The sequence below is a fragment of the Ambystoma mexicanum genome, chromosome 6p (assembly GCF_040938575.1).
Source record: "Ambystoma mexicanum isolate Mex_15411 chromosome 6p, UKY_AmexF1_1, whole genome shotgun sequence".
Taxonomy (NCBI): domain Eukaryota; kingdom Metazoa; phylum Chordata; class Amphibia; order Caudata; family Ambystomatidae; genus Ambystoma; species Ambystoma mexicanum.
This window is the reverse complement of record NC_090935.1, coordinates 1,485,507,335-1,485,519,907: the sequence shown is the minus strand read 5'-3', so window position 1 is coordinate 1,485,519,907 and position 12,573 is coordinate 1,485,507,335. Positions and strand designations below refer to the sequence as shown.

The 12,573-nt window shown below is 44.7% G+C and overlaps 1 protein-coding gene across 2 annotated transcripts in view; it reads right to left on the bottom strand.

Annotated features, from left to right (window-relative positions):
- The window catches only part of LOC138511074 (coiled-coil domain-containing protein 158-like), a 1,345,385-nt gene that overhangs the window by 885,307 nt on the left and 447,505 nt on the right, over positions 1-12,573 (bottom strand). Inside the window, exons 1-2 of one of the 2 annotated variants that reach the window (XM_069626575.1) lie at positions 5,599-5,724; positions 4,472-4,540 (exon numbers count right to left, since the gene is read on the bottom strand). Coding sequence is in view for 1 of the 2 variants with exons in the window: in XM_069626574.1 (XP_069482675.1) it covers positions 4,472-4,540 (69 nt within the window). In the remaining variant the exon portion in view is untranslated. Of the gene's footprint in view, positions 1-4,471; positions 4,541-5,598; positions 5,725-12,573 lie in introns of those variants that run through there. The other variant, XM_069626574.1, reaches the window with a different exon arrangement.

The following is a 12,573-nucleotide window of genomic DNA, read 5'->3' as shown; positions in this document are numbered from 1 at the left end:
TAGAAGGGGAAGAAATTGGAGGCACCGGAGGGGTCGAAGGTGAGGAAAGCAGGGGAGGTAGAGGGTTTTTTGGTGTGTTTATTTGCACAGTATGTACTACAGGGCAAGGAGTACACGGCAGGTCCAGGATTGGTAAGGGCGCTCGAACGTCCGGGGCAGTTATTTCAGTGTAAGATGGCGTGCCCGGACATACCAGTGAGTCAATACTTGTTACTGAAAGCGGGGGGGGGGCGATGAATCTGCCCTTGGCGCTTCTCAAGCCATTTGCCATTTTCACCGAAGCAACCTCGAAAAGGAAAGGGAGTGAAAAGAATGTACAGAAAACGGATGACTTTCTCTTTTGTTTTGGGCGAGAGCAGTCGTAAAATCGACTAGGTCCGCTCAAAATAATTTAACACTTGAGAGGGTCAGGGGGTAATGGACTGTGTGAAATGAGCCGTGAGGCTGATCGAAAACCTATAATCTAAGGAGGAAACCGCACCCCGCAGCCGAGCAGCGAACAGCAAACAGCGCTACTTAGAGCGCGTACTTGATGCGCGTGCAGATGCGCGCCGGAAGAGGATTATAAGCACTTCCGGTAGCGGGGGGCGGGGCCAGCTAGAATAATAGAAAAGTAGACATATATAAGTGACATATACTAATATTAGGCAATATAGTATCAATAGTAATGCAGGAGGGAAATATACCAAAGTCCAGGCAGGCAAAGTCAGGCAATCCAAGCAGGTCCAAACAGGTCACGAGCTCGTGTGACAGCGAGGATGGCCAGCAAACAGCGCTACTTAGAGCGCGCACTTGATGCGCGCGCGCAGATGCGCGCCGGAAGAGGATTATAAGCACTTCCGGTAGCGGGGGGCGGGGCCAGCAAAGTCCAGGCAGGCAAAGTCAGGCAATCCAAGCAGGTCCAAACAGGTCACGAGCTCGTGTGACAGCGAGGATGGCCAGCAAACAGCGCTACTTAGAGCGCGTACTTGATGCGCGCGCGCAGATGCGCGCCGGAAGAGGATTATAAGCACTTCCGGTAGCGGGGGGCGGGGCCAGCAAAGTCCAGGCAGGCAAAGTCAGGCAATCCAAGCAGGTCCAAACAGGTCACGAGCTCGTGTGACAGCGAGGATGGCCAGCAAACAGCGCTACTTAGAGCGCGTACTTGATGCGCGCGCGCAGATGCGCGCCGGAAGAGGATTATAAGCACTTCCGGTAGCGGGGGGCGGGGCCAGCAAAGTCCAGGCAGGCAAAGTCAGGCAATCCAAGCAGGTCCAAACAGGTCACGAGCTCGTGTGACAGCGAGGATGGCCAGCAAACAGCGCTACTTAGAGCGCGTACTTGATGGTAACTCACTCATAAAATGCACCAAACAGGCCCTAAACATCTTGCCAACTGGTTTTTGTACAGGTTGGAAATAGATTACAAGCAGGAAAGAGGGGGAGAGCTGTAAAAGAGGGATGTAAAAACACCTGTCTTCCTCAACCAATTGATAGGGGGCATCGAAGGGGAAAGAATACTTCCAGAAACAAACCACTAGACCATAAAGATAGTGCACTCTAGGAGCAGTCCAGATCAAAATATGGAACGGAAATCACACAAAAAACAGATAAATCCGTCCAAAAAGGCACCAAACAGGCCCAAATCTTCTTACAAAGTGTTTGTTGTGCAGTTCTGCTATAGATTACAAGCACAAAATCAGAAGGGGGGGGCACCTGACTGTCTCAGCCAATTGCTATGGGGATGGGAGGGGAAAGGAAAAATGACAGAAACAAAGGCCTAGACCACAGAGACAGTGTAATCCAGGAGCAGTCTAGATAAGAAAAATGGACTGGAAATCACCATAAAAACACAGACAAATCCCTCCAAAAAACACCTCCAACAGGCCCTAAACTTCTTATCAAGTGGTTGTTATACAGGACGGCTATAGATCACAAGCAGGAAAGAAAGGGAAAGAGAGGGTTGCAAAAACAAAGAGACAGGGATACCTGACTGTTAGCCAGTAGCTATGGGGTTGCAAAGGGAAAGGAGAAAGTCCAGAAACAAACGAAGGGCTAGACCACAAAGACAGTACACTCTAGGAGCAGCGCAGATCGAAAACACAGACTGGAAATCGCAGTAAAAACACAGATAAATCCCTCTTTTTACCAAGTGTTGTGCAGGATGGCTATAGATTACAAGCAGGAAAGCGGGTGAGAGCAGTAAGAGAGGGAGGTAAAAACAAAAGGGCAGGGGCACCTGTCTTCCTCAGCGAATTGCATGGGGCATCGAAGGGGAAAGAAAAAGGAGAGAAACAAATCACTAGATCACAAAGTTAGTGCACTCTCGGAGCAGTCCAGATCAAAATATGGAACATAAATTACAAAAAACACAGATAACTTCCTCCAAAAAGGCACAAAAAAGGCCCTAAACTTCTTACCAAGTGGTTGTTGTGTAGGATGGCTATAGATTACAAACAGGAAAGCAGGGAAGAGCAGTTAGAGAGGGGTATAAAAACAGGACAGGGACACCTGACTGCCTTAGCCAATTGCTATGGTGGATGGGAGGGGAAATAAAAAGTCCAGAAACAAACAAAGGTCTAGACCACAAAAACAGTGCACGTTCGGAGCAGTCCAGATCAAACAAGCATTGGCAATGCCAACAGTTTTGGATTTTGGGTAGGCATGAAAAAAGCATTTGCCAGGTGCCTCCTTAGTGGTATTAACTGGCCAGAGATGGTTGCAGATGCAAAATGGTGGGAGTATCAGGGTATATAATAACAGTTCTTGGCAATTGCTTGATACTTATACACAAGCCAAACTGTTGGCTTTCCAAATACTTATTTTTAACAGTACTTCAGTGAAGGACATGCATAGTGCTTATAAATAGAGTGCTGAAGGCAGACCTGTTTAAGATATTTTTATTACACCAGTAGCCAGTTAACAGCTCAAATTAAAACATTTACTCTCAGAACAGTGGCAGTCACTTCCAGCTCAAAGTTTGATGGTAAGGCTTGTTTAAAGTTAGCTCATAGAGATGCCAGGTGGATCTCTTTTCGGCAGGGAGGGGCATGATGTGGGTGGGAATTACCATAGGGATTAGCACATCCATGGACAGTCAATGGGTGGGTAAATAAAGAAGCATCTACAAGCTTTTAGTCTCTCATATGCAATATTTCCCTAGCTGTACTCCAATGCATCAGCTTGTAGCAGGCATATTAGCGCAACCTAATAGCCAAAACTAAAAAGGGGGCACACTTACTGACCAGCCACACAAGTAGTTTGGCCGCAAAGCAAGATTGGGTCCGGACAACCTGCTTAAAAGCCTATGAGGAATGACCCAAGCAGATCTGAAAAGCGGGTGCGAATCGACTTGCTATGCATATGTTTTAAATGTATGCATGGCCATCCACCCAAGCCGCGGGCAAAAAAAGATTAAGTACATTAAGAGGGCAGATCAGCCAGATGGTTATAGATTGTGGAGGCAGCGTTTCCGGGGTTTTCAGGCTGCCGCTGGTAGCTAGCTGAAGGCTCACCATCTTCCACACGAACAGTGGCAACAGAGAGGGTGGAATAGGGTGAAAAAAAATCTGACCGGGCAGGTTGTCATTTTTCTTGAAGGGGGTATTAAGCAGTAATGTCAGCACTGGAAACATACTATAAAGTGACGTACTATGGATACACTCTTGTACACTAACTTTCAAAAACATTTGGCAAACTGGCAATTTTGCTAGCAGCATTTTGCAATGACAGGTAGTTTGCAAACCATTTACAACTTAAAGAGAAGTTACCTTACAGTAAATGTGCGGGGAATATGTTTAATGGCTGTCCCGCTAGAAATTAGTTGACAGTTTAGGATACAATTATGAATACTCAGATTATCTTTTGACAATGGAGCAGTTAGTGAAATACCCCCTCCCAGTGGTATCTCGGACAGTAGACTCGAAAAATATGTTTAATCTTGAGAGCAGGACCTAGTGAGAAACGATCCCGAAATTGTGGGAGCAGCTCAGAAGGAACACTGGCAAATAACCTGTTCCGGGATGGTTATCACTCAGGGGGTCCTACAACCACGTTTTAGCGCCCTGTACCTTACACAGAAGAGAACGATCAATCTGCATATCAGCAGTGCCCCCTGAAAGGGTAGTGCCCCCTGAAATGCTAAGCAGTACTCGTATAAATAAATAAGGCTGCATATGACACCTTCGAAAATACGGAGTGCGTCACCTGAATTCAAGTGATATATGTCATTAAGGAGCTTATCACTGTGACAGCAGCACACAATGTTAAGATGCACGATTTAAAGGGGATAAAAAAAACGAGATAAAGAGCCCTTTGCGAGTCATTGCTAATATGCCCTCATGCACACAAGCACCTCCTAGATTAGAATGGGAAAGCAAAGCAGGAGTGAAACACATTAATGTCTCCGGTAACCCATACACGACATAGCTGGTTGTGGAACATGAAATACCCCAAAACACATTATTGTATGGTCACATCATGAATGTACGTACTTTCTTTGCAGCGTTTGCATTTGCATCTCTTACAGAAGCATGACGAGTCACAAGCGCAGTGTTTGTCTCCTGGAAGGAAAAATGAACAGTACATCAGAATACGACAAGCGGAAGCATGATCTAGAGTTGAAGGACCACTGTAACAAAAAGCCTAAGACCCCAATGCTCACGCACGTCCCCTGGTGCGTCAATTCATGTAAAACCGCCCAGCCCCCTGTAATGTTCTAAGATAGCGACTTAACCATTTCAGAATAACGTACATCAAGAATGTAGCAATCACATGGCCATTATTTCCTGAGAACACAAGATAAAATAACATTTCTTGCGTTCCACAGAACACAGAAAAGAAGACAAGGCAAAAGCTCTCAACCTAAGGAGAGAGGTAAACACACACAGAGGGGTAGCTGCTACAAGAGGAGGGAGCAGCGGGAGACATTACTGTCAATGACATGGATATGTGCAGGTACATTGTCCGTTTTCAATAGCTAAATATGCCCAAACATTATTCTGTCCAATTATACCATTTTTTTTGTAAACGATATTCATCAGTAGGCAGACATGTTGCAGTGCACAGCAAGTAGACCACATCGCAGTCTTAGTATTATACACATGAGGTTGGCATTGGTTATCTATGTCCAACTTAGTAGATCTGATCTGAGTGGCCTATACACATGAGTATCATGATACATTAGAGTTCCACATCCTCTACCCCCTCCCCCACCTTCGCTCCACTGTTTATCCGTGCGAGATAATCCCAGAAGGCTCAGCATATATCTTTTGGCCTGTATCTTCATACAACCATTGCAGTATATCCATCCTCTCTGTTGTTAACACATGTTAGTGCCTTGAGCCATTCTGCTCGGTAGGGGCTGCCTTGGAATTCCAATATTTCAATATACATGTTTTAGCGATTATACAGCTCAGATTTAAGAATCTTTGTACCAGCACAGAGACCTTCTCAATGTCATCCGATTATACTATTTTATCGGCTTTGGTCTCACTACACTTGAACAGAAAGCTTTGATGATTAACGTAGACTTGCAGTATGTGCTGTAGGAAAGCCGATATCGGACATAGGAACTGCCCGCCAATAAAGAACCAACCTCCAGACAGCAGGTGTTACTCACCAGTGACAGAGGCGCAGTCCTTCAGCTACACGTTTTGTAATGCTGAAGCTTTCTCGTCTGCTCCTCGAGCTGTCTGTTGCAGCAGCTTCAATAGCCAAGTCTCCTCGTTTGATCGTCGGGTAGTACTCTGTTGCAGCGATGAGATTAGAACTAAGCACGCCTTCTATTTATATTCGGTAGGGTAGGTGAAGGCGTGCAAAGCACTGTGCTGCACACGCACTCCACCCCCTCCAGCGCCTTTGGCCCAACATTACAATATACGTGAGTGAGACAGACGGTCATTCCTGAAAGGATGATTGCGTTGTAATATATACCTTTAATATTGGTGATGCCTGTGTATGCAAGAAACCTATCCTCATTAGTGTTATTACTTTTATAAATAATGATATATTTAATCAAACCTTATCTGAACACTTTGTATACTTATTAATGTCACTCATGCATTCGCATAAGATGTAAACATTTTTTAAAGTTTGCAATAGTGCCTAAACATAACTCACATTCTTTTGTCCATACGAACCTTCAATCACTTTTGCATACAAGTTGAAAAAGGCTCTTCCTTTTTCGCGCATGCTACGTGAAACTGTTGCTGTAATAATGTTTCCTTGTTAGTTGCACATGCTCCCTTACCTAAGAGTGTGCCTTCATAGTCAATGCCTGCAGCAGCATTTGGCTAACCAAGCCCCACCGGCATTACATTTGTTTCACTAACATTGTAAAACATTAATCAAAAGAAAAAAAAGGGTAAAATCACTTGCCATCTAAATACATGATTTACTTTAGAAGTGGCAATTTTAAGTAAAGCACATAGCCGTATCACAGACAACAAATACACAAAACACATCTTTCCCTCTCATCAAATGTTCAGCAAACAAAACACACAGCTTTCAGCTCTCTTCAAATGTCAAAATAAATGGCTTACTTGTACAAACAAACACACACTGCACATCTAATCACATCACAAACTGCAGAACCAATCAGGTGCTCCTTACATCAAAAACACTTGACCAATTCCCCACAAAACACTAGATGAACATTTTCAGAGACATTTTAAACCAAAACGTAACTATCACAGTATCTTGTTTATTTTAAATACAAAATACAGTAACATGTTTAACATAACTTGAAAGCTGCAGTAAATATATTTTAAAGCATCAATCAAGTCAGAAAATGTTTTAATAACATTAACACAAGGCGGCTGCTGTTTTGGAATGAGAAATGGCTGACAAATTCACCACATAATACAAATGCAGCCAAAGAGTCCAAAAAGGGGTGTGGTTGAAGGGAATATGGGTGGGAATGGGTTGAAAATCATATAGATTTGACTTAGAGATGGGTGTTAAAAGGGTGGGATGCTTAGCCAAATGACACAAATCGATCCTCATATGTCATCTGCATTGAAAAGCATTGGAAACCTTAATTCAAAGCCCCTATTTCAAGCTCTTATGTTAAAGATCTTGTTTTAATGACAACAGTTTTGGCTTAAAGGTAGCCCTTTCAGCGCCATCTAACAGCCAAAACTAAAAAGAGACTGGAACAAACAGTAAAAACAAGGATAATGCCCTCCAAAAATGCACCAAACAGGCCTAAACCTCTTACTAAGTGGTTGTTGTGCTGGATGGCTATAGATTAGAAGCAGAACGGCAGGTGAGAGCAATAAGAGAGGGCTGCAAAAACAAAAGGACAGGGATACTCGACTGCCTCAGCCAATAGCTATGGGCATGGGAGAGGAAAGGAAAAGGCTAGTAAAAAAGGACTAGATCACAAAGACAGGGCACTCTAGTAGCAGTCCAGACAAAAAAAAACTGAACAGAAATCATAGTAAAAACACAGATACATCCCTCCAAAAAGGCACCAAACAGGCCCAAAACCTCTTACCAAGTGTTTGCTGTGCAGGTTGGCTATATATTAGAAACAGGAAATCAGGGGAGAGCAGTAAGAGAGAGTTGCAAAAACAAAAGGATAAGGACACTTGACTGCCTCAGCCAATTATTCAGGGGATGGGAGGGTGTGATGCTGGAAATGCATTGGAGGGACAGGGCCTCCCTGTCCTTGTCCTGTAGTCCTTTTTAATTTTTGTTCTGTGTTGTTTTCTGCCAGGAGTTGTTAGGGAAATTTCTCACACAAGTGCTAAATTCCCTCTACCTTAGAGCCCTCCAGCTCTTTTCCTATATTTTGGGACTTTGGACATTTCATTTTCAATGTTTTACTTTTGTGTTCTTTGGTTATGGAGTTTTAAAACAACTCTATAGGCATCATCTTTTTCTGTGTGTCACACAGCACCTTCAGTGCAGTAGCACAGGGATGTCTTTCAGACTTCCCAAGGTTTAAATACCTTCGCTGGGACTGACTACTGTCTCCCAGAGCAAGTAAAATTAAATTGACTTTACTAGTCTCTTTAAATTTACTGACCCAGCACACACTATCTTCCTATAGAGTGCTAGAGGGCTTGCCTAGCTTCCCCTGAGTCAAAACACTCATGTAACAGTCAAATGTTACCCTTTCTTACTTTAAATGGCTGGTGGCAGTGGTTTAGATCAAACTACCATGATTTTTCTCGACCGCGAACAACAGTAGCTAAAAATTGGGTCAGCCATGTTTTTCAATATGGCACCCAAGACCTATCTGTAAAAACAGACTCTGGTTGACTTTTTTCGCCATTTCTTTTAGGAAAGGTCCTTCTTGTGTTTGTCTCTGTGCACCAAACCAGGTTTGGTCCCTTTGTTTGTTGGCCTTTGGTGGCTTCAGTGCTGAAGCCCTCCTCTGGTGCCAGGGTGTCTGGGGTGGACAGGATGTGAGGGAGGTGCCCGAAACTCCCTGTCGTTACTCTCCTTGGAGACCTGAATGCACTCTGCTGTGATTGGCCGGCTGTGTGAGTGACAGCCAGGCTGGAATGAATAGGGGAAAACTGTTTAAAAGCAGGTCTCTGGGACTTGGAAAGCAGAGTCAACCAGTAGAACGAAAGAACTGAAGACGCGCTGAAGGAAAAGGACTGCCACATCTCCTGGACAACCGGTGGGAACAACCAACTCGTAAGCCGCCTGGACACCGCCCCTTTTGGTCGAATTTTCTGCAGAGTGCTGTCAGGAGGTTCCTGGGCAGTGCATAAACCTCCCGACGTCCTCCTTCTTGTCCGCACGACTGAAGCTCAGGAATATCGAGATCTGCTCGAACTGCCAGGAACAACTGCCTCAGCTACAGCTCTTCTTCACTTACAAGGTACTGTGCAAACGCGGTCCGGAAATCTTTTCGGCCATCGCGAAAGTTCGTGGAAACTTTCTCAACTTCGAAGGCTTGTCCTTCCCTACACCTTCGTCAACATTTTCGCCTAGCCAAATTCTTCTAAATTCTGTGGCAAAGACTTAACCGTTGATTACCTGAACTGTGCTATACTATACAAAGTCTCTGAACCATTGACTTTGGCCCAGGCCTATTGAATTGAATTGCTGGTTGTAGTCTACTGAAACCCTTTGCCCTGCTTATGAAAGTATTTGAGCTGTCTATTCTTATAACCTTGTCTTTTTACCCCTTTTAAACGTATCTGAAGTGCCATTTTGCTCCCACTTCAGGGGAGATGAACTTGTTAAGTAACTTACTGGTTGTGTATTTGTATTATGTTAGTGTGTGATATTGAGCTGCTCTTGCTAGTGTAATGTTTTCAAACTGACTGTGTAAATAAATGTATATTCTTTTACCACGAAACCTTGAGTAAGTGTTTATTTGAATCACTGTATTTGTTGGTCCTTTGTGTAACTTGTTCTACTGCTCACTCAACTCTTGAGATAAGTCTTGCTGCTCAGCCACTGCTACCACATAACTGTGTAGTACAGGCTTGTACCAAAGGGGAAATTGTACTGACACTTGTAGTCTTAATAGCATGTAGTGTTCCCCAAGGGTACTGCATGTGATTCTGCCTTACAGGAGTCCATGTGGTACTCCTGGCAGTTCAGCTCTTCCTATTTTTAGTTTGGTGTACATACCCATGGGATACCCGTATGGGACCCATGGGAGGGGGTACATCCCTGTGCCCCTAGTGTATGTTTTTGGGCACCTATGTGTGGCCCACAGAGCAGGGTATGGGCTGGTGGCAGCTGCATGCTGAATTTGACAGGTGCTCTGAGTAGCCTCCATTTTGGGATACCGAGGCCCTGCCATTAGAATCAATTGATTCCTGATAGGAAACAAGATGGCCCCTGTGGCCTCTTGCTTTCTATTGCCTGTTACTTTGTTTTCCCAAAGACCTGGGAAGCCCTGACCCTGTCCCTTCCCCCTGACTGGCTGTGGGGTGGAAGTTCCATGTATGGTATTGTAGTGAAGTCCAGGCCAGACTGGCTGGAGCCTTCCCAGTGACTGTATGTTGTGGGTACACCCTGTGGGTGGGACCTGGGTGAATGGAGTTTGTGACCAATATGCACTTCTTGTTGTGGATGTCTGGTTTCTAGTATGAAACACAATGACTGAGAAAGCCCTGCCCGAAACTGTTATGAATGCAGTGTGTAGTGTTGAATGGCTGGGTACTTGTGCCAATACACATTCCTTGTTGTGAGTGTCTGAGAGGGAGGAGAATGGCCTGAATGCACTGTATGCCTGATTGGCTGACTGACTGCTGAATGCTTTTGTGAGTGATTGGTTGCCTGAGTGTGACCCAGCAGAATGAATGGGAGATCAACATTATATCTGGGGGCCTCTCACTACTAGAATTCGTTTAGAATTTGAAGTTGAAACTGACACTTGATCTTGACAACCGGGCCCGAAGAAGAAGTTTGACTGCTGTCTCCCTTCACCGAAATCTGAAAGCCGCTGAGCCGTCGAGACTGATCCAAGAGAAGACCTGGTTAGGCACCCTCTTCCCGAGCTCCGAGGGACCATCGAGCACCTCGACAGGCTGCCGACCGGAGACGGCACCGCCAAGTAGAACAAAGAAAAGCACCGGACATTCCATCCACTGTCGTTGACCAGGGTTCGCATGTTTGCTATAAACGCTGGAGGTCCGTCAAAGCCATGTTGCTCAGAAGAGGGGGCCGTTTGACACTGTTCCATCGACGACCAGACCCGCAACACTCCCTTGATTAAGACATTTGATTCCCGGGCGTGCACATCCACAGTATATCTTTATTTGACAGGTTGCCCAGGTGGGGGGATCTCCGCGCAGATCTGTGTCTAGGTAACAGGGCCAGTATTCTGCCTATTGTTCTAACCAACTGCTTTCCTCCTATGTCTATTGTTGGTTACCTTTATTAATTGATTTCTGTGACATTTGGCCAGAGTACAGTTGATGCACTTTAATGAAATCTGCTAATAATTGTGGTACCACGTAGAACTGTATATATTTGCCATTGTAGATTAACTGAGCACAAAGTGAGCTATTGTGATTGTGTATATAACCTTGAACCTTAATTATATAAAGACTGTGTTTTCACTAATATAGTGTATAGACATTCCTTTGTGGGTGCTTGGGGACTACACTGTACTTAAGAACCAGCCTGCATCACCTCCTGAGAAGCTAGGCCTTGATTGCTCGTCCATTGCTACCAACAATAGAGAATCTTGGCTGGGGTCCTCTGTGCCCTTCCTCTGCCATATAGAGAGCAGGAGTACAGACACCCCCCCTCCAGTTGCTTGACAGAGGGGAAAGGAAAAAGGCCGGAAACAAACAAAGGACGGTCAACAAAGGCAGTTCACTCTAGTAGCAGTCCAGATAATCAAAACAAAGACTGGAAATCACAGTGAAAAGACAGATAAATCCCTCCATAAAGGCACCAAACAGGTCCTAGACTTCTTACCAAGTTGTTGTTGTGCAGGATGGCTATAGATTACAAGTAGGAAAGCAGAGAAAAGCAGTAAGAGAGGACTGCAAAAGCATAAGGACAGGGGCACCTGACTGTCTCAGCCAATTGCTATGGGGATAAACAAAAAATAAACAAAGTCCTAGATCCCAAAGACAGTGCACGCTAGGAGCAGTCTAGATAAAAAACAGACTGGGGAATCACAGCAAAGACACAGACAAATCACTCCAAAAAGGCCTCAAACAGGCCCTAAACTTCTTACCATGTGGTTGTTATGCAGGATGGCTATAGATTACAAGCAGGAACAAAGGGGAGAGCAATAAGATGGGGATGGAAATACGAAAGGACAGAGACACCTGACTGCCTCAGCAAATTGCTGTGGGGATGGGATGGGAAAGGAAAAAGGCCAGAAACAAAGGACTGGACCATAAAGACAGTACACTCTATGAGCAGTCAAGATCAAAAACACAGACTGCAAATCACAGTATAAACACAGATAAAACCCTCCAAAAAGGCACTTAAAAGGCCCTAAACATTCTACCAAGTGGTTTTTGTGCATGATGGCTATAGATTGTATGCAGGAAAGCAGGGAAGAACAGTTAGCGAGGGCTGCAAAAACAGGAAGACAGGGACACCTGATTGCTTCAGCCAATTGCAGAGGAGCGAAGGGGAAAGCAAAATGGACAGAAATAAAAAATGTCTACAACACAAAAACAGTTAACGTTAGTCCAAATAAAAAAACGTACTGTAAGAAACAGAAAAAACACAGATAATTCCCTCCAAAAATTCAACAAACGGGCCTTAAAGCTCTTACCAAGTCTGTTGTGCTGGATGGCTATTGATTAGAAGCAGGAAAGCAGGGGAGAGCAGTAAGAGAGGTCTGCAAAAACAAAAGAGCAGGAACACTTGACTGCCTCAGCCAATTGCTAGGGGGACAGGATGGGGAAGGAAAAATGCCGGAAACAAAGGACTAGAACACAAAGACAGGGCACTCTAGGAGCAGTCCAGATAAGAAACATAACGAAAATCACAGTAAAAACACAGTTAAATCCCCCCCAAAAGGCACCAAACAGTCACTCAACTTCTTTGCAAGATGTTGCTATGCAGGATGGCTAAAGATTACAAACAGGAAAGCAGGGGTGAGCAGTAAGAGAGGGCTACAAAAGAACATGGACACTTGACTGTCTGT